Below are 22,926 nucleotides of genomic sequence, written 5' to 3'. Positions count from 1 at the left end.
CATTGACCATGTACAAAAATAAAAAGGGACAAAAATTCAATGTCTCTGTTATTGAAGTGTAAAACATGATGTTATTCCCAGCTGAATAACTTCAGTATAATGAACAGTTAGATATGTCAGGATTTGAGAGTGGGGTGTAATTGCATGATTGCATCAAAATTGTATTTACAACTTATATGGCATGTTGTGAGGGGACGATATCATCACTTCACTATTTGTGTATTCATATTGACTGTTCAAGAACTGTTTACTGAAAAATTAGTGAAAATTCATAATGTCATTCAATTTCCTTATCTTTCATTTAATTTTGATCAAATTTTCATCATTGTGCTAGGAAAATTTTACTTCTTCTTTTCAAACTTACTTTCAACTGCACTGGAATTCCCCTTTAAGAGAGGTACCTGCTGGACGATACTAACTGGTCTAAGTCCTAATAGTACTAGAAAGCAAACTGCACTAGAATTTAAAAGATTTCCCAGCAGCATGCAAATGTTTCTTCCCACTAGAATGACAGCTATTTCTTCCCCTGCAGCATAGCATTACTCACACTAACAATATTGGCTGACTAGTGGTCATCCTGTAGGGTATCAATAGCTCTGGACGTCTACCAATCAACCTCCATGTGACCATGTCACGTGAATATTCATGACCCATTTCATAAATTGTTATACTGACCTTCCATGAAGAATACCAAACACACACATACACACACAACAAATTCGTTCATTTTCAGACAATGACAGCCCTTGAAACCTGCATCTGTTTCATTGGTCTAGTTTTGATAAGCAAATTAATCATAGTCATACATAGTAGCACTTGATAGATACTCTTTCCAAAAAATAAAAAAATTAAAAAAATAAGGCCAATACTTACAACAAACTCTTTACACCACACCTTTAAAAAAAGAATACTATTAGTTATCCCCTGCTTGTTCACGAAATACGGGCAAATATCTACGGTCTGGTGCCATATTCCATGAGGCCGAAGGCCGAATGGAATATGGCACCAGACCGTAGATATTTCCCGTATTTCGTAAGAACAAGCAGGGGGTAACGATTTTATCTTTTAGTGTAAGTGCTAACCTTCTTCTCGCTGATTTCCCCTCGTGAATGATGTTGAAATCGCCGGCTGTCAGCCATGACCATGTTGACTTAGGCCTACGTTTCGCGAGCTGATCTGCATGCATGCGATGCGCGCATACAAATACGTACACGTGCACGCCATAAGATACTGCAGTGCAGTGTGAGCCAGATAGATATAAGTTGCTGTTGTTTATCAAGCGTCTAGTGGTCTCAGGTTATGTGCGCAATACGCTTGAGGACCGCGCGCTGTCCATTTGTTTTGTACAGGATTAGCGCGCACTTTCCTATAAGCGTCTTTGGTACACGCGCAGCTGGCTGTGTAATACAGTATCATGACGTCATATCACGGAATACGGGATATATTCAGTGGTTGATTGACCAATGAGAGTACAGAATTCACCATCACTAAAAGATAAATACTAATGCACCCTTTGGTGATGACATAGCTAAGGCACGACAAGAAAGGAGTTGAAAAACACCGAGTCCAGAAAATTATTGCATCTTCACCACTGCGATCACGCAGAGCTTTCGCGCGTGTCGAAAGTGCTGTAGTTGTATGCGTGCGAGTTGACCTTATCCAAGGGTTCCCTGTCCTCCCGAGAGTTGAAGTACAGGTGCGTCTGAGTTACTGGCAGCGACTTCTGCTCGCGACGAGGAGCGACGCAGTAGACGAAAATCATGTTGATCGCGATGAGAATGACGAGGAACCCCACCCACTGAAATATTTTACAAACGCACGGAACAAAATCAACAAGAGATCATTAGAAAGTGCACTGAAAATGATGCGCAACAGGGAAACAAAGTTTTGAAAGCATCTAGCTACTCAATGCATAATATGTGATGAGAAATTAGCAGTATTAATTCACTTTACGGCAATGCCTTGATTTCAAGGAAGAGTGGGAGGTCTAACCCTTCAGCAACTGAAGATTCTGCACATAATGGCCTATTGTTCTCTAGACGGTACAGCAATATTACTCTCATTTTGACAACTTTCTAAATTATACAAAATGGATCACTGCATGTCTATTTTTGTCTATTACAAATGAAGTTTATTTGAAAGCCTATTAAGACTTTACCAAGAGACTTGCATGTCACAGAAATAATTCTGACATACTTTTGTCAACCTTTGACCTGTTTCCAATTACATAATTTTACATTCTATATGGAAATAATAAAAATAGTAAAACATAAAACTATAGAAAAAAACAAACAGATGGGCGGTTTCAGGCGTTTTAGGGAGTAATCTGACAGGCAGATTTGGGCGGTTCAGTTCCTAATGGGTTAATTGTAGGAGGAGCTCACTATCAATACCTGTACAATGGTAGCCATGAAGCTCTCTGGAGAGAATTGGTACCAGGGCTCTGCTCCTGGCTCCAAGGAGGCTTGAATGGTGTCCACTCCCCACCAGACGATGAGGACGACAGCCTCGATGGGAGCTACCACTCTGTGAGAAGGAGAAGAAAAATGATAACCCCCCAAAATGTGATGAGATTGGCTGAAACTATGAACTAATAAGAATAAGCACATACATACTTATGCATCTATATAACTATGTATGTTTCTATGTGTGTATGTATGTACAGTCAACCTCGCGTAAGTCGACATAATCGGGACTGAGCAAAACACGTCGACTTACGTGAATGTCGACTTACGCGTAAGTCGACATTTTGTCGACTTATAAATGAAAATTAATTTCCCCTGTACAGAGTAAGATTTGGATCACGATGCGGATAGCTACCCATATCTCATTCCTTTTGCCGCCAAAACATGCCTACTGACATGAGCAACAATAATGTTTTAGTTCATGCATAAATCTTGCGCGGGTAAGTAACGACAACGCACAATTCCCAAATCTCTATAGAGATTTTGAGAGAGCGGGATCGGAAACCTAGGTCCGTTTCTAGACACTTAACGTTTTAAACTTGATTTGAAATATCAAAGGCAAATTCCCCAAAATTGCATTAAACTTTGCGATTTAAATTCAAGTGCGTTGCTAGGAAGATATGCGTGTGATTTCGCATGATTCTGTCGAGATTATTTTTCAGTGCCGACTGAGTTGAAATATGTGTGATTTTCCTTCCCTATAAGTCGCCATATTTGTTCTGCTTAAATTTGTATTGCCATACTCTGAAAATGAATTGTTCTCGCGCTCTGATTCGCAACATTAGGGAGCTTTAGATTTTAGACGCACGGACGTTCAAAGAGAAAAAAACATGATCTGAGCGTGCGCAGTAACTTGATCCGCGCTACAGCGCACGCTCAGATTGTGTTTTTTTTTCCTCTTTGAAAGTCCGCGCGTCTAAAATCTAAAGCTCCCTATTACCGCTCTGTACGGCGTGGGCCTGTCTGAAATAAGAAGAAGAAGAAAAGTTTGTTCATCCGAAAACGACATCTTTCGGACTACTATAACCTTCGTAAAACCAAACCTCCTTCCATTGTCGGACTAATTTAATTTTGGACTGAGATTTAAAACTTTGGCATAGCGAACTTTAACAATAATTCGTTATCATTTTTTTCATTGACATTTTGTGAAGCAGCATGCGTTTCGGTAGTTTGAAACGTGTAAATGTTGCGATGTCTTTCCCCTGCAAGTGCAGACTAAGTTCAGTCACGGCGAAAGTTCCGTTACGAAATAAAAAATAATGCGAGCCTTTTCAACAATAACGCACTTCCGTACATTTTTATGCGTTTAAACGCAGTTTCTAGTTTCGGACAAGAACCGCAAGTCTTTTCTGCAACGCTCTTGCGTTTTAAAAACAGCGTTGCTTGTGATTTGACGGACTTGCATTTGATTTTTAGATTTGCGTTTAAACGCAATTGAGTTTAAATTTCATACAATTTTCTAGTTTTGTGTTATTATCAAACGCAAGTCTTTTCAGCGTTCCGTGTGATTTGATGGACTTGTATTTGATTTTCAGAATTGCGTTTAATTTTTAATTTTGCTTACGATAAGTCTTTTAAACAATAACACACTTCCGTGGATGTTTAGAGATGCGTTTAAACACAGTTTCTTATAGTTTCGTACAAAAACCGCAAGTCTTCTCTGCAACGCACTTGCGTTAAATACAGCGTTACGTGTGATATGATGGACTTGCATTTGATTTTTAGAGTTGCGTTTAAACGCAATTGAGTTTAAAAAAAGTTCCATACAATTTTCTAGTTTTGTATGATTATCAAACGCAAATCTTTCAGCGTTCCGCGCGATTTGATGGACTTGCATTTGATTTTCAGAGTTGCGTTTAATTTTTAATTTTGCTTACGAAATGAAAAAAGTAATGCAAGTCTGTTCAACAATAATGCACTTCCGTAGATGTATAGAGATTTATTTAAACGCAGTTTCTAGTTTCGTACAAAAACCGCAAGTCTTCTCTGCAACGCTCTTGCGTTTAAATACATCGTTGCGTGTGATTTGATGGACTTGCATTTGATTTTTAGAGTTGCGTTTAAACGCAATTGAGTTTCAGGTTCGTAACAATTATTTTCTAGTTTCATATGATTATCAAACGCAAGTCTTTTCAGCAACGCACTTGCGTTTAAATGCAAAAGTTGCGTGTGATTTGATACACCTGCATTTGATTTTTTGAGTTGCGTTATTAGTTGCATTGTAATAAATCTTTTGAGAAAGGGCCCGGGTTTTAATACCGCTTCGGAATAATCAACATTAGAATATTCGGATTTACAAAAACACCTATTTCAAGTTCGGATAATGAATACCTACTGGGACATATAAGTGTACAAATTTGTGCGTTTTGAGAAAAACGAGAGGGAGAAAAGGGGTAAAGTGAACTGTCTTGGGTACTACATGTAATGCTCCAGTGTAAATGAGTGTATGTCCTTTCTATATTCTGGCATACAAGACAATGGACGCATGGCGCGAACGCTACCGTACACTAGCGAATTACCGAGTAGAAACGCAGCGAATCGGAGCGGGAAAACAATTCTTTTTCAGAGAATGGCGATAAGATTTTGAGCGAAAAATTATGTCAACTTAGACGAGGGAATTAACACGTATTTCAGCTCAGTTGGCACTGAAAAATCAGGTCGACTTACGCGAGTTGTCGACTTATAAATATCGACTAAGACAAGGAAATTTTCAAGGAATAACAAAGGCAAAAATCGGGACTTTTTTATTGTGTCGACTTAAGCGAGTTGTCGACTTATGCGATGTCGACTTAGGCGAGGTCTATTGTATGTGTTTGTTTGTATGTATGTATGTATGTATGTATGTATGCAGGCACATATATATATCGTCGCTGGGGCGACAAGACCTCGTATCTACAAAATGTCAAATGTTCAGGAGAGCCAAAAAACATGGCAGCCAAAGCACTGTGGCGAATGGGATAGCCTTTCCTTTGACATGCTGTGGTGGCTTCATTTTTGGAGTAAAACAGTTGGGATTTGGACAGGACATCACTTAACCCATTATTTGACCATTAATCCAAAAAAGTCATTTTTACCAAAATTGCAGATACAAGGTCTTGTCACCCCAGCGACGATATATATATATATATATAAGAATAGCTATAAAACATTGCAATGAAATTGGCAGAGACTAGGAACTGATCCACAGACCAACTCAGCATGCCTTTAACGTACCACACTTTCTCTGAATGGATTTAAAAAAAAAGAAAAAAAAAAGTGGGAGATAGGTGACAACCAGAATGAGTTCCTCCAGATCAGTTACAGAAGAGTAAGCCTAATGTGCATTACACCTGTCTACAAAACAGGTTTACTATGGCTTTTTGTCACTGCTGTTGACTACTGCTATACAGGCAACTCCTGTTATAACAAAGTCCTTTGTATAGTAATGACAGTTTTCTGTCCTTATGTAGAAATTTATTCATAGCTGAAGGGGATTTTGCACCATAGATTTTAAAGGGGACCCACACCCAAAGAGCAATGTGAATTGAGTGAAAGCAAAAACATTAGTAGAACACATCAGTGAAAGTTTGAGGAAAATCGGACAATCGATGCAAAAGTTATGAATTTTTAAAGTTGAAGAAAATATAAAGAAAATTCCACGAGAATTCATTTTTTTCTATCATAAGGAAAGAGCACTTGACTAGCCGCTTTCAGAAAGCAGGGGAATAATTGCTACCAATAACATATGTCAGTATCAAGTTGATGGAATTTGTAGTTTTCATGAAAAATGAATTTTTGTGGAATTTTCTTTATATTTTTATATTGTTGTCCACTCATACGTCATAACCTCTAGTAGTCTCCTCATCCAGCGGTTCCAACATCAAAACTTTAAAAATTCATAACTTTTGCATCGATTGTCCGATTTTCCTCAAACTTTCACAGATGTGTTCTACTAATGTTGCTGCTTTCACTCAATCCACATTGCTCTCGGGGTTTGGGTCCCCTTTTATGACAAAAATTTGTGGACCTGAATCTCTACTTTAGTTGCAACAAAATTTCATTAAAACCATGTCCGTTGTAACAGGAGCGCCCTGTACACTATATTGATTTAAAAAAAAGAGGAATTAACAGATGCATACTTTATTCAAGCATGTATGTACAAAACTTGTATGTATGTCTGTATTTGGTGTCTATGTGTAGTAAAATGTTATCCAATTGTCAAGAGAATGGGTATAAAGTAAAGTGACAGGCTATCTTTCTATAAGGGAATACAAAGGCATCAATTATAAACCGCACCCAGACATATACTTTATGCAGCTTTTGTGCAACCAGTGGGCACAGTTCGAACAATGTACGAAAAATTGACACTTACAAGACAAGCACGTCGAATACACCATATAGATGCCAATCGTTGTTGCTGTACTCATTGAACATGAGGCGGCGGAATTTCCGCACGCCAAATCGGATCACCATGTAGAGGAACATCAGGCCGGAGATGAGAAGTCCAAATCCCCAGACGAAGTCCTTTTAGGAATGAACAAAAAAAAAAATAAATTCAAATGAAGTAACAAAACATAAAATCTTACAGCAATGTTGAGAGGCTAGTCTAGTCTCATCGGTTTACTGCCACTGCAAATTTTGCTTTTGCCATCACAGTCACCCATCCCTAAATCCCCCTGTAAGTATCCTGCATTGTGTTTGTAATTGTCATCTTTCTACATGTTTAATTTTTGCCTCAAATTGCTGGAGTAGTATGCAGCCAGTCTTGGTCAGTGATTTGTAAAATAAGAACATACTGATGAGTATGTTTATTTCCATATATATAATTCTATTCCATGTTCTTGCCTGTGTGCATGTCTACTCATGAGAAAATCATGTACATGTATGTATACGTATCCTCAGGAAATAATAGGTACAACGTATATGTACACAAACTGATTATTCCAGAATCTGAAAAAAAAAATTAGAACATATGATTATTTATATGTTTATATCTTCACAGCCCCTTTGCATTTTTAAAAAAATACTAGTAAATGTCTGTCCAAAGGAAATCCCATTGTTCAGTCAAAGATACTGCATGGTTATGCTACACTGGAGTATAACTCCACAAATATCTCTCATAGATCTACATGTAATCTATACACGACCAAGAGAGGTTCTACGACATTGTAATACAATATTATTATAACTTGTAATTGTTAGTGCACACTGACAGATGTTCGTGTTGTAAAAGCGCCAAATGAGAGTAAGGTGAGGTTTTGTCAATATATAATATAAAAGATGTACAGTATGATGGCACCAAGCATGTAGTCTAGGTACAGAATTCACACATGACGCAAATCTCTCGTTTGAAGAGGCTACACCCCAGTAAATAATGCCAGTGCATATCTTGGCAATCAATGACTTAAAGTCAAAGATATAAAACACCTGTTTCTTGACCCTGGCCTAATCTAAGCATCAGTCATCGCCACAGCGCCACAGGAGGGGGGGGGGGGGGGCACCGCGAGAGGAGGAGATTGTTTTGGTTTTGGCATGGGCCATGTAGCTCCATGGTGCGTGTGTGTGTGTGTACGTGTGTGTGTGTGTGAGTGTAGACATTCAGCGTATGCAGACAGAGCATGCCTGTACTGTAGTGACCGGAACTATTGTCATTCCATTTTGCTCTCACCTTCTCCCTCCCCCATCTCTCCCCCTCTCCCTCCCTCTCTCCCCTCGCTCTCCCCCCCCCCCCCCTCTCTCTCTCTCTCTCCCTCTCTCTCTCTTTCTCAATGATCCAGTCAGCAGGCTGATTGTAACCAGGGAGGTAGTCTCACCTCCCCGTTGTAACTCACTGCCAAATAGCACATTGTCAGCACCGGCAAACTGGCAATGCTCTCCTTCTTATTCCTGTATTTTCGTTATTTACGGGTCGATTTTTTTCGTTCGAAATGTAAAATGGATGACCATAGAATTTCTCAATAGAATATAAAATTGAAAACTTTAGAAAGGATAGAGAAAATTGAGTTCACTTTGAATGGTCTGCCACAGGCAGATATCCTTATCATGCTCTTACGTAATACGACAGCTGCTGGAGTCATCAAACCCTGTCTTGGCCTCCAGGTTTGTCACGCCTGAGCAGAAAGTTTATTTGCAATGGACAAGTACTTCGACTCCCAACTCCCAAACGACAAATATACGCACCCCACTTTGGGTAACTGGGGTTGGGGACTCGCCTCAAACGAGGGATTGACGGCATGACAAGCCAAGCAATCTATCAAAGTGTATGGAGTGACATAATCTACATATCATTGTATGGTTTGTATGGTACCAAACTAAATCTCTATGTATGATTGTTCAACCCAGTCAAATACAAAGTCATGTGATAGCAATACATGTAATATGGTCACCGGTTCCAGGGCAATTACCCCCCTGGACAATTACCCCAGACCCTTCCCCTGACCCTAACCCAAACTCTAGCCCTAAACCTATCCCTAATCCTAATCTTTACTCTAACCTTACACAATAGAATGTATCACTACCCAGCATTCATATCAAAGCCACAAGCAGATAATATGCTATGTACAGTTGTGAGAGTGTGATGTATACACAGTCATAATGAGGTCATGATAAATGCAGAATTGCTAATCGCAGGCAAAAACAAAGTTGTATGATCACTGATACCAACATGTACATGTCCACCTAATTGATGTCACATGCAGAATTGACAAGCCCAGCCAATATAGAGTCATGTGACATTGATATGTGCATGGTCATTTGACATGTGAGATATGCAGACTTCCCAAAGTCCAAGGGATCAGATGAGAGATCATGTGACTTTGGCATGATTGCGGTCACCTGATTGATGAGGAAGTTGAGGTTAATCGCTGAACCGACGCCCAACAGGAAGAGAGCAGTAGAACACAGTAGGGTTGCAAACTTTCGTTTGACTGCAGAGACAAAGAAGAATCAGAACATTTCAAACACCTAGAATCCAATCCTTATTCAAAGTCACTTCGCCATCCATAAATTATTAAAGGGAAGATAAACCCCAAGAACAATGTGGATTGAGTGAAAGCAGCAACATTAGTAGAACACATCAGTGAAAGTTTGAAGAAAATCGGACAATCGATGCAAAAGTTATGAATTTTTAAAGTTTTAAAGGTGGAACCGCTGGATGAGGAGACTACTAGAGGTTATGACGTATGAGTGGACTACAATATCAAGAAAATATAAAGAAAATACTACAAAAATCCATTTTTCATGAAAATTACAAATTCCATCAACTTGATATTGACATATGTTAAGGGTAGCAATTATTCCCCCTGCTTTCTGAAAGCGGTTGGTCCACTGCTCTTTCATAATTCTAGAAAAGTGAATTTTTGTTGAATATCCTTTATATTTTCTTTGTATTGTTGTCCACTCATACGTCATATCCTCTAGTAGTCTCCTCATCCAGCGGTTCCAACACCAAAACTTTAAAAATTCATAACTTTTGCATCGATTGTCCGATTTTTCTCAAACTTTCACTAATGTGTTCTACTAATGTTGCTGCTTTCACTCAATCCACATTGCTCTTTGGGTTTACCTTCCCTTTAATACTGAATAACAACTGAAGAGTTTTATCACAAAATGAGCTAACTCCGTCCTTGTTAGGTTAAGATATTTGTGATTAAAGCTGCTAAAAACAAAGAAAATTATAAAAAAAAAATACAGGGTATTTTATTCATAATTCTAAAATATTCCTCGTTATATCACAAGTGAGGTAGTACTGGAAAGGTTTAATTTTAATGGAATTACTTTGAAATGATTAAAAATGATGCTTAGCTCATTTTGCAATAAAACTCTTCAAATATACACACATATCTTTTTTTCACACAATCTGAAGAAGAAACATTCATATCATTCACAATGTACAGTTTTGGCACAATGACAACCTAACACTGATGTCTGAATAAAGCAGAAGTGAAAGTGTACATTGTGTAATTAGTGACAAAACAAATGATTTTGTGTTTTCGAAAACAATCAATTGTGGGAGAGGTAATGTACTTCTGACAATCCCTCATCATGAAGATGGCTTTGCTATGCATTACAAGAGTGACTTTCACTTTACTAAACCCAGTTTGAAACTACAGCACTAAAAAACAAATAAATAAATGAATAAATAAATAACACTATACTATACTATACACAAAGTAAGCAAGGGAAAAAATTACTCCCAGTACATTTGCATCCAGTTTTGGCTTGAGAATTGGAAACCGCTTGAAATTCACAGATTTTGTACTTTTGCTTACAAACTTACATGTATATCCACACAAACACTTCAGAAGAAGTTCTACAGAAAATTGAGGCTAAAAAATGGGGCTTCAGCAAACAAGTGAGTTTATACTTGGAACAGTGTTCTACCTCCAAAGTCTTCCAAGATTTTCACAAAGAGCTCGATGTTGGCCAGCAGGGAGCTGAGTCCAGCAAACATCAGGGCGATGAAGAAGATGATGCAGAAAAATCTACCTCCCGGAATTTGCTCAAAGAGGAGGGGAAACCTGCAAAGGAGCACAATCAGCAAAATGTAAGAAATGCATTTTTAAGCAATAGATCGAAATATAAATTGAAAGAAGTTTCGCTATCCATGGATACTTTCTTCTCAAGAAGTAGCAATCTGTGGCAACTCAGGATTCACCTATTTGAAGAATATTAATGATCATGTAATTCATGTATTACTCAAACTTGTAATTGACTTACATGTATATGTTGCTTCTTTTATGAGTTGGTAGTGTTCATTCGATGTTATCTTGAACTGCAAAGAGCTTAGATTTTTTTTTTTTTTTTGTAATGGGCACTAAACAAATTCATATTATTGAATAACTATTGAATATAACCTTGAAGAGGATGTTTGACATTGCGGTGGTGTAATTTTACAAATTGCCAATCTTTGCTGACTGAGACATATGATGATAACAATTCAAATATGTGAAGAAAAAAAAAAAACTCCAGCATAAACAAGTTGTCAGAATTATGCTGATACTATCATATTCTCAAACCTATTCTTTTTTTATTACACCTTCATATTTACACAATGGCAGGTACTGTGATGTCATTTGGTGATCACACAGCTCAGATTTTGCTTTATTTCCAGATTAGAAACACTGTTGACACAGTGCCTTTCAAGTTTGCCCTTCATTTGTCTGATGCTTGCCTGATTTGGTAACGATGAAACATAATGCATAAAAATTCCACATCATTGCAAACGACTTGATAAAACAGGTGGATGTATTTGTGCTATAGGCTGTCAGACAAAAGTATGAAACCATGTTTTTGGTTTTGCTACTTAGTGACACTTCCCTAGTGATGGTGAATTCATGTGGACAAAATAATAATAATAATAATAATAGCATGAGTGATTTTTTTTTCACTAGAATCACAGAGTGTCAAATAATCACAGATTTTTATACAGCAAACTATAACTCCATTTAATACAAGACTAAAGCCCCCAAGATATTCTATTCCCAATCACATCATGAATTCTGTCTTTAGTTTTATAGATGAGAAGCAGGCAAGAATTTTCATGACACCATGTTCGAAAATAATATTGCTGTCGGTACTGTTCGACTTTTCATGGGCTATATCAGGATGAACAATCTATGGACACAGCTATACTATCTTTGTGCATGCTCATTCACAAAAGACAATACCACAGTACATTGAAAGCTGATGGGAAGTATGCCAAAACCATTGTGGAACCATTCATGCCTGCTTAAAAAAGAAGAAAAAAAAAATCCCTTTTGTCAGTGGTAAATTCTATCAACCATTTCGACATCTGGCTCTAACACTGTGCGCTGGATTCATCATCTTCATGCTGAAAGCACAAAACAAACGAACAGACAAACAAAACACATCCCTTTTCTGAGCCCAACATAAAGACTGTTCCCAGGCACAACCAAAGCTGGTAGGACAAAACATAACAAGTATGATAATCGACATGCTTCAAAAACTGTGCTTTATACGACAGGGCCCCCCTCCCTCCCCCCCCCACCCCCCCCCCCCCCCCAATGGGAGAAAACAAGAATCTGTTCTGAACAAGGGCGAAGAGAACAATATGAGCTACTGAGATGTTTATTCAATAGCAGACTTATAGGTGGCTTACAAATGTAATATCCATGACACATATTGCAAGTACTCATGTAGTAAGAATATGGTTTAAACAAAAGGCAACATCAACAACAAAAAATTACACTTCATACATATATATGCAAAAACTGTTACAAAAACAAACAAACAATAAACAAGCTCTTAAAAAAAAGGTATCCCAGATGTTACCTGTACAAGAAAACATTATAATTGCAAATAATAATTATTAAAAAAATCAACAAGAATTGTGTAGGTATACAAAGAAGTGTGGGAGGGGTTTCGTCAACTATACAATCCGGTGGCAATAAGACTTTTGATCTCACCAGGTTTATTGTCAAAGTGTATTTGCATACTGTTGCATGACTATGCATTTGTAATGACGGGGCAGTAAAGAAACTCCAGATGCACTTGAAATTTTTATCAATGAAGCGAACATGGCAGGCTTTAGACCAAGTGGAACATATCGTCGGTGGGGTGACAAAACCTCGTATCTCAATTTTTTGAGATTTTGAGTTTTTTGCATAATTTTGTACCTAATGGCCTACCGCACCATCTGATAAACCTATGGAACGCCATTCTGCCTTTGTTTTTTTCAAAAACGCCTTGAAACTAAACCTCGTAATTTTAACCCACGTCGAAGTTGCACTGACAAAACCTCGTAACTTAAGATACGCAATTCCTTCTCCCTATGTCTCCAAAATCTGTTCTAACAAAACCTCGTATCTCCACACCAACTTCGACCCATATTGGGTTACAAGGTTTATGCAAATAGGAACTGCAAAATATGCGCTGATAATACCTCGTATCTCAATTGCAAATTTCGTTCGAGTTACGCGATATTATTACCTGCCGTGATTCCAAATGAACATTGACAAAACGCGTATCTCGTACATTTCGCGCGAAATATTTTTGCGCGCGCTTTCTTATGTATCATTTTATGGAATTGGAAGTCGATGTCATATCGATTTCTGTGCTCTCCCATTGAACAGTTTATAGGAAGGAAGATGCAACAGCCATCACGAACCAAGGTACCAAAAAAAACTACCAAATCTTAAATTACTTTTCTTATAATGTGTTTCATAATTAATTATGTAAGGGAGTTTAGCTGAACTTTAATAGTGCCGAGCTAGTTACATTGTATCATTGTAAAATATCATTATAACATTATGAAATTAGCTTTAACTTTTTAATATTATTCATAAAGGTAGGCAAAGTCAGTCCTGCCTGTGTAGGCTGTGAGAGTAAATTAACTGTGATCGGTGTGTCGCTCTGTGCGTGTGTGTGTGTGTGTGTGTGTGTGTGAGTGTTTTGAGTCATGAGTGTTCCTGATTTGGGTTTTATGTTTGGGGAACAGTTGAACTCGAACTTTATGTCAGACTGGTCAAAACCTTGTTAGAAATTAGAGAGTGCAGATGTAATGACTCATAACTTAATTTGATTTTATTAAGTCTAGTCTAACTTACAGTAAATTAGGTATACCTAAATTATAATTTGATGCATTCTCAGGACATTGATTGTTAGTTTAATATAGAGACCTAACAGTTAGATCTAACTAGATCTAAATGTAAATCTAACTTGAATTATTCTAAAAACTAGTATAAGGTCAAACTTAGCCTATGTAAGTTAGTAGATCTACCAATCTTTGGCATACAGGTACGTGCCAAGACAAAGAGTTTCAAGTATGGCCTGTACGTCAACCCTGTTAGGGCTAGCTATCTTTTAGCATATTTTCGTACATGAAGCTCTTGTTATTATTAAATATCGGGTTAGCTAAGCCTAAGTTAGTAAGTAAGGCGCAGAACTTAAGTATCCAGCATGTAAATCTAGACCTTTCTTAGCTGATCGTTTCAAGCTTGTCGGTCCTAGCTGCATGTGTAATAAAGCTAGACTGATACACTGATTATCGTCCCAGCATAGAGTTCATCTTTGACTTTGTATTTACTATGTAATCTTTGTACTTATTCTAATGTCAATTTATATTACTTTTATTAGTCTAGATCTATATGTGCATGGCTGTGATCATGGGTACCCTTCATCCTGCAATGTTTTTAACATCCATAGAATTTTGCTGACCGCACCAAGGTGCTATTTTCTGATAAAGATTTAACAAAGTAAAGCCAAGGAAGCTGTAAGACTAGTTTCATATTATTAAGAATAATATTTTTGTGTTTACAGCCATTTTTAGATTAAAAATGCAGTTTTTTTTTCTTTTTCTACGTAACATTAAAACAGCACAATTTCATGCCCATCATCAAAAGGAAGGATTGTACTTTTGTTGGACATTGGATGAATGAAATTAGTATAGTGCAAAAATTTTATATTGAGAGCATGTCATGTGCTCTTTAAATAAAAATATATGGATATATTAATATTCAGGGGTTTGTTCATAACGTTTGGTGTCCACCAAACATATATAAATAAATCACACAATTGCAGTTGATATTGCAATAACTGTTTTGTAATATAGCATTCAAAAGAGATCAGAGTAACAGTCCAACAATTAAAAAGGTTTTTATTCCCCATTACTCTGATATTGAAAATACACTATCACCTGCAACATCACTTGAATTTTAAGTGTCCACAGTTATGAACATAATACAGCCTTATTCTGAAGTAATGGAAAATCATTTTCTGAACTTTTGTATCACCAGGGATTGCTTTCATAAAAATATTTGAAAATATTACTTCATATAAGCATTTACATCTTTTTTTTTCATTTTTCATCAATTACGAAGGTGGACATGGTTATGAACAAAAGAGTTATGAACGTAAGATTCGGTTTTCATTCAATATCAATGTCAAAGTTATGTAGCTATTTCCTAACAATTCTAAACTATTCTGTCTTTTTCAGTATAAAAACACAAACTACTAATGATTTTATGCGTTGTATACTACATATTGTACTTCCTTTCATCTCTTCCTTATGTTCATAACCTGGACACCACGTCCAACAGTTATGAACATGACGACAACTTCATAAAATTAAAACATTTATTGTAAAATTAATCTTGTAAGATTAATTTGATTTTAAGTCATTATTTCTTTAGTCTTAACTAGTTTCTTGTAAGTTTTGATGCATAAGAGTAATCTGTTTCTTTAAAATAACCATCAGTAGTGTCCTACAGTTATGAACATACTCTTTTTTGACAACAGCAAATTCTTATAGTGAAAACGACTAAGAATGATTACAACTTAAGTTATGTTGTATGTTGGTCCACTCCATTGCCTTTGTTATTGAAATGTTGTTAATGGGGATATGACATCAATTCAGGGATGTTTGCTAAATTTCTTCAGCACAGGTCACAAAATCTTATGTTCATAACTATTGTCCATAATGGATTCAATCACTATGCTTTGGTGAAGATGCAAATCCCTGAATTTCTGGTATATGATGATAGCCATAGCAATTATCAACTAATATATCACTTAATTTTTTGCTGAAACTGCTTCCATAAATGAATACAAAAAAAAAAAGGAAATGGACATGGAGTTATGAACAAAGACACTTGATGTTTTGATGTTTGATTACATGTGCACTGCCCATGAAACAGCTCTTAAAATTGGGTGTGAGTAATACAGGGTGTAAGGAAGATTGTATGGAGAGAATCAGTTTCATTCCAAGAACTTAATTCTTGAACCCAATATGTTACACTTTGGGTACCCATGATTGGAGCCATGCTCTGACATTTATAAATTAATTCCACTATCACTTTGGGTACAATATTTTGATTTAGTGATAGACTCTAGGTCTAAATAACTTTTTTGCATAAAATAATTAAGTTAGATTCAGAAATTGAGCACAGCTTACTGATAATGGTTGTACTAGAGCGCATTTTGATCTACCCACTGTGACAAGCACCCGACCATATTTCGGTCTAAAGTTAGACGATGACGGGTTAAACGTAACATTCAAGAAGGTCTATATTCATAACTTTTACGTGCACGGGACTGCTTCTATTATTATCATTAATACTAGTTAGATCTGTAATGCTTTATTTGATTTGGTGGGGGGGAGGGAGTGCACGCATTACTTTTGGATCCGTTAATCACAGTTCTGTCCAAACTCCATCTGCCCTGAATACCTCGCGGAAGTGGGGGGGGGGGGGGGAGGGGATAATGGTTGACTATATAGTTGCCGAAATCGGTTCTACATTTTAGTAATGCTTTAACGTTATTTGTGTTTAAAGAAATGAGAAAATATTTTAATAAGAAATGAGAAAATAAGATCGGTAAGATCTGAAAAATTGTGGTCGTTTTTTTTTTTCCAAGTTTATACATTTACCGAACACTTGGAAATTTGCCCTAATTCTTCCATCAACATTTATGTATTTGTTTTTTGTTTTTGTTTTTTTTTTGGTTTTGTTTTTTTTTTTTTTTTTTGGGGGGGGGGGGGGGGAGGGTGGGGGAAGAGCAAAGGTGCCGGGTAGGGGGGATGGGATGCCCTTCCCTTGTTTTCTACGCTTAGGATAGTCATTTTGACAACCTATCCCATTTACTCACTTGCAGGAAAATGCATAAACTCACGCGAGGGTGGCAAATTCTTGAGCTTAGTAAGAAACAAACAAAAAGACAAGAAAATGAACAAGCTGAAGTCGAAAGAACCCAGGAACCAATCATTCCAATGGACACAGAAGAATGACCACAGACGACTTAAAAACATAACACAAACTATTTAGCTTTGTATAACAAAATACCCTGTCCCGCTGCTGTTGCATGTGAATCGCCGCCCCTCCCCCCCCCCCCCAACAAAAAAAAAAAATACACGGGTAAACCTTTAGGTGAATGGTATATCTACGTATTTCGGTTTCAGAAGACAAGTTCAGAAGCAGTAGATCTCGACAACTCTGACGAAGATTACGCACCAGACGTAAAAGATGTCAGTGATGGGGATAGTTCCTCTTCTGATAATGATGCCGGATAACCGTCTCAAACTCAATGACATAGAACAGGCGTGATGTATAAATAGAGCATAGACAATGATACTGCATTTCATTCATAAAGTGATGTACAGTTTGCCGATACATTAGGCAAACTCTGTTGTGATCACAGTCGGTTTGATTCTGTTAGCAAATTTGTGACTCCAAAAATGATCATGTTTTTGCTGATCACTTTGATACCTTCTTGGAAGAACAGGAATATATCTGTGGGTGTTTCATCAAAGTTTGTCGGTGCTGACAAGTTGTCATCACTGACAATTTTAGTGAAATCCTTCATTTTGATTGGCTGAAAATACTGGTTGCTAACAGTTACTATGGTAACCATCAGCGAAAGACAACTTGTCAGCGACGATAAAACTTGATGAACCACCCCTCTGAACAATAAAATGCATTGAATCTAAATCAATTCGATTAATAATTTCAGATTCTATTTAACATTGAATCGATGTTCTAAGACTATGAATTTTCAAGGATTCTAAACAAATCCATTTTGATATGTTGGGAATGTGTTGCTTGGATTTCGGATTGAATTGAATGAAATAAAATTTATCTGGCGATTTAAATGATAAATTGTGAATATCTCATTTGTTTTGTCTTAACAATAATCATTAATGCAATCATTAATTTGATCTATAATGTTTTGTTTTTTTTCACTATAGATATGTGCCGTCAATGTCTCTGTTTTGGGAGATGGGCGTGTGAACGATGGTTCTGTTTTGAAGTTACAGATGAACCGTGTAAAGGAGAAAATTGATATTAGAATGTTGACAAGATTGCAATAATCTTCATAATCACCATGAACATCGATTATCATAACAACGACTCAGCAAAATCCTCGTAACTCATTCAGAGTTGAAACTAAGAGCTCGTATCTCAATTTGAATAAAAGGTAAAAAACTTGTATCTCAATTTCGATAAAAGTCAAAACCTCGTAACTCAATTTCAAGAATCAAAATAACCATTTTATGATATTTCAATAATGATATTTGAAAATTAAGAAATATTCCACTTTTAAAAAGAAAGAACGTTATCACAGCACGTAATTTGTTGAAACAGGAATGTTTTTTCCCTCTCCTGAAAATTCATGATTTTTGAGATACGAGGTTTTGTCACCCCACCGACGATATATATATCACGAAGCTAAGTACCGCAGGCATAAATGCGAATCTAAAGCAGCGATCATTACCATATGAATGTGAGCCCGGTGTTTGCGGGACCATTTGTCTTCAGGAGCTCGACAATCTCCGTCTGCGTCCTGTTCTCCGCCATTTGCGTTGAGAAGACAGTGGCGTATGTCAGCATGCCACAGATAAGACTATGGTGGAGGTACAAAAAGATACACATCTACATCAACAGGGCCCAGTGTTTATTTTTTTCTCTCACATGCCTATTGGGCAGGTAAAATCATAAAAATATTCTCAAATCTTTACTTGCAAGAACAAAAAAAAAAAGAGTACTAGTCGCCAAAACGGCAACAATGAATCAATTGACTTGAGGAGCTTTTGATCTTCATGTTAAAATCAACATTTTACTTGCCTGATCAGAAGAGTAACTACACTGTATTAGCATTCTAATATTTTCAATTGCCCAACATACAATTTCACTTGCCCCAGGTAGGTGCTAATGCTGCACCCTGTACATACATTTGCAGAGGTCGATAAAGGGGGAAATGAGTCTTTGAAGATGTGTACACCCAGATGCACAAAATGTTCTTTCTCAAAATAGTGCCACTAACAATGCACTGTACTGTTTCAGGGCAATATTTTCCTATTTAAAGCATTTGAACAGCTCCAATGTGTTTAAAGATATCATCCTAGCAAGAGCAGAAACAACACCATGGATGGTTGAGATTGGGGGGGGGGGGAACGATTCTGAATAGCTAATTGAAATGTGCAATGAAGCTAGACCCTTGTAAGAAAGAATGCAAAGAGCAGTCCTATGTTCAATCGACCACAAATTCACAGCATTTATTGGTATTGGCAACCATGATGGCTAACATGTAGGGGACTATTTCTCAGACTGGATCCTGTATTCCCTCTGCAGCATTATATAACCCAGGGCTGCCAACATTCACCCACTGAAATCATGGGGACTCCACAGAGCAATCAGGGAGGTATAAAGGGATGGCATAGTTTTGGCTGAGATGGGGGATTCAGGTTTTAAGTTTCTGCGAGATAATTAGAAACTACTTATATGAAATATTAAAGATCATACAATCCCAAGAGAAATTAAAAGTTTGTTAAATGAAACTCTGTTTTGAATTGGCTGAGATATGTACAAACAACATAAAACAGATAAAAGGTGGAACCAATCTTTCATTAGGAGCACTTTGTTTTACTTTGTCTTTGGTCATCTCAGTCATTTCAAAACCAATTGTAGTGGATATTGGAGCCATTGATTACAAACACCAAACCACATGGTTTAACCCTTTGTGGACGACCTAATTTTTGCTACAACATTCCCCAGAGACACCTGCTCCAGTATACTCAGGACTAGTCTTCAACGGCTTAAAGGGATTGTATAGTACTTGTTGAGGTGAGAATTCAGCTTCTAAATTTTTGCAATATACTTAGAAACCACTTCATGAAATGTTAAGAAGCATACCATTCTAAGTGGAATTCAAAGTTAATTTGATGAAAATCAGTTTTGAATTGGCTGAGATATCCAAAAACAAAGTAAAACAAGGTGATCCTTTTGAAAGGTAGGTCCAACATTTTCCTAGGGTCACTTTTGGATATCTCAGCCAGTCCAGAGCCAATTTTCATCAAATACACTTTAAATTTGTCTTAGAATTATATGGTCTCCCGTATTTAATAAGAGGTTAATCATTATCTCAAAAAAATATCATCACAAAATGTTGGAAACCTCAAGCCCCATCTCAACCAAAACTGTACCATCCCTTTAAACTTCTCAAACCCTTCTGCCCAAACCACAACCTGGGAGAGAGATAGAAAGGGAAAACAGTGTCATGATGCCACAAGTATCTCATTATCACAAGGTAGTGAAAGTGCAGAGCAATCAATCTCCTTCTCTCTCTCTCTCTCTCTCTCTCTCTCTCTCTCTCTCTCTCTCTCGGTTTCAATGCTCCCGGCATCAGGACAATTCTAAAGCGTCATTACGGGCAGCGATAGAAACTCTTCTGTTTTGATAGTGAAGTGAAAAACTGCTGCAGACTTTGGTATTACTCTAGTGCTCCCCCATGCTTGACAGGATTTGTGCATGGTGTTTACGGGAGATACATGAATTGACTGTGTATGTTTTTGTGGCAGAATCTGTATCATTCAATGTCCTTACTATCAAAAACACTGATAGCTTTAGTGCAGATATTGTGCTGTATTGCAACAGTTGATTAAATAACATACACACACTCAAATCACAACAGATAATACAGGTGGTTGCTCAAGAGGTCTGCCCTCTATAAAGAAACACTGTTGTTGTTTTTTTATGATAATGCAATACACAATGCCTTCTCTGTATTTAAACTTTTTTACATAGAAAAAAAAAATCTTAGCCGAGAGCTGATAAATGGTCAGTCTTAATCATGATGCCAGTAAACTATATATATATGATGGGCTACTGTGTGTGTGTTTGTTTAAATGTTTGGTATGGGTGCAGTTGGTACCCCATGAGTGATTAACCCATTGGCATTGGGGACGAGTCTTGAGTATACTCGGGCAAGCATCTGGGAAATGCGTTTTGTAGCAATATCAAACCGTCCTCAACGGGTTAAAAGCCTCAGTATATCAACAGGTACATTGTATACTTGTGTGCTTGTTTCAGCACTTGTTACAGGTGCAGTTGGCAGCCCTTTAAAGTAATTCGTATCCTCAGTACCTACGCATCAACAGGTGGCAAGTTAGAACTATATACCTGACCAAGTTGTTGCCGATCGGGATGAAGTTGCCGTAGCGAACGATGCCGTGATCAGCCGTCATGTAGGCGGAGTACGACACGAAGAGACCCGCCGCTGCGCCCGTGTCGAATGCGTTCTGGCTGATGGCGTCCACCCACATCCTTGCGTTGCCAAATTGGGCTGAAATATTACAAAGAGAGAGAAAGAAATAAGAAATAGAGTAAAACAGATTATAGACAATAAACACACACAATTGATAGGGGAATGAAACTCAAAAATGCATGACGATTGAGTGAATGCAGCAATTGCAATATAATGTTATATATTTTAGAATTTAGAATTTTCTTTAAGTATCATTGTTTTCCTCCACAGCACTTCAAAGCCTTCAGAAGGATCCTTCTTTTTCGAACCCTCCAAAGCAAATTGCACGTGGCTCTTCTTTGACAAAAATCTTATCAAGCTGAAGGTCTATAACTGCAATTTGATGTCTGTTGTTAAAGGACAAGTTCACCTTCATAGACATGTGGGTTGAGTGAATGCAGCAATATTAGTAGAACACACCAGTGAGAGTTTGAGCAAAATCGGACAATCCGTTAAAAAGTTATGAATTTTTGAAGTTTCTTTTCAGTCATGGCTGGATGAAAAGACTACTATAGCTTGTGATGTCACATGAGTACAACAATATAAAGAAAGAATAAAGAAAATTCAACATATTTCCATTTTTCTCGCATAACAAAAGAACACTCGACTTCTCTCTTTCAGAAGGCAGGGGAATAATATTGCCCTTAACATACATCAGTAGCAAGTCGAAGAAATGTGCACTTTATTCAAAAAGTAAAGTTTTGTGAAATTCTCTTTTTATTTTTCTTATATGGTTGTACGCATGTGACATCATACACTGTAGTAGTCTTCTCTTCCAGCAGTGACTGTGCAGATACTTAAAATATTCGTAACTTTTGAACGGATTGTCCAATTTTCCTCAAACTTTCACTGATGTGTTCTACTAATATTGCTGCATTCTCTCAATCCTTATGTATATGAAGGTGGACTTGTCCTTTAATTACTCCTATTTTTTTTTTTTTTTTGGGGGGGGGGAGGGGGTAAATGATGAGTTGCATAACCTTTCAGCTTATTAAACTTTACTGTGGATTTGAGTCACTGCTATGTCCTCTCATAGAATTCATGATCAGCATATTGAATACCTCTCCTCATTAACAACTGCCAACCTACACTAAGTGAGAAGGACATAAAGAAGATCTGAATAACATTTCATTCTAATTTCATTTCACATTTAATGGTAAAATCACATACTTGACAAAACACATTGGAGTGCAACCATTATCCATCCACATAAATTTCACAATATTCAGAATCATTGGGGAAGAAAACAGAAATGTTAAAAAAACTAGAAATGTCGCTATGGCGACTGATGCCTCCGCCATAATGCATGATTCTCCCAATAGGCGTAAAGTACAATGTCTTCACAATGTGTGATCCATGACAGTTTCACATAACGGGCAAAATATTGAAATGACAGGTTTGTCAGAAATGTCTTGAACTGGGTTTGCTATAATTTTCTAAGAGTGCA

General features: G+C 37.2%; 1 protein-coding gene across 1 annotated transcript in view; it reads right to left on the bottom strand.

The window, feature by feature from the left end:
- Window positions 1–1,531: 1,531 nt before the first annotated feature.
- Window positions 1,532–22,926, bottom strand: part of LOC140239717 (uncharacterized sodium-dependent transporter YocR-like) — a 32,141-nt gene continuing 10,746 nt past the window's right edge. Inside the window, exons 6-12 of the mRNA XM_072319539.1 lie at window positions 21,356–21,518; window positions 18,672–18,800; window positions 10,827–10,963; window positions 9,279–9,370; window positions 6,817–6,968; window positions 2,394–2,526; window positions 1,532–1,798 (exon numbers count right to left, since the gene is read on the bottom strand). Of these exons, the coding sequence (XP_072175640.1) occupies window positions 1,598–1,798; window positions 2,394–2,526; window positions 6,817–6,968; window positions 9,279–9,370; window positions 10,827–10,963; window positions 18,672–18,800; window positions 21,356–21,518 (1,007 nt within the window). The 3' untranslated portion in view covers window positions 1,532–1,597. The remainder of the gene's footprint in view (window positions 1,799–2,393; window positions 2,527–6,816; window positions 6,969–9,278; window positions 9,371–10,826; window positions 10,964–18,671; window positions 18,801–21,355; window positions 21,519–22,926) is intronic.

This window comes from Diadema setosum, chromosome 16 (genome assembly GCF_964275005.1).
Source record: "Diadema setosum chromosome 16, eeDiaSeto1, whole genome shotgun sequence".
Taxonomy (NCBI): Eukaryota; Metazoa; Echinodermata; class Echinoidea; order Diadematoida; family Diadematidae; genus Diadema; species Diadema setosum.
This window is presented reverse-complemented; position numbering and strand designations above follow the sequence as displayed.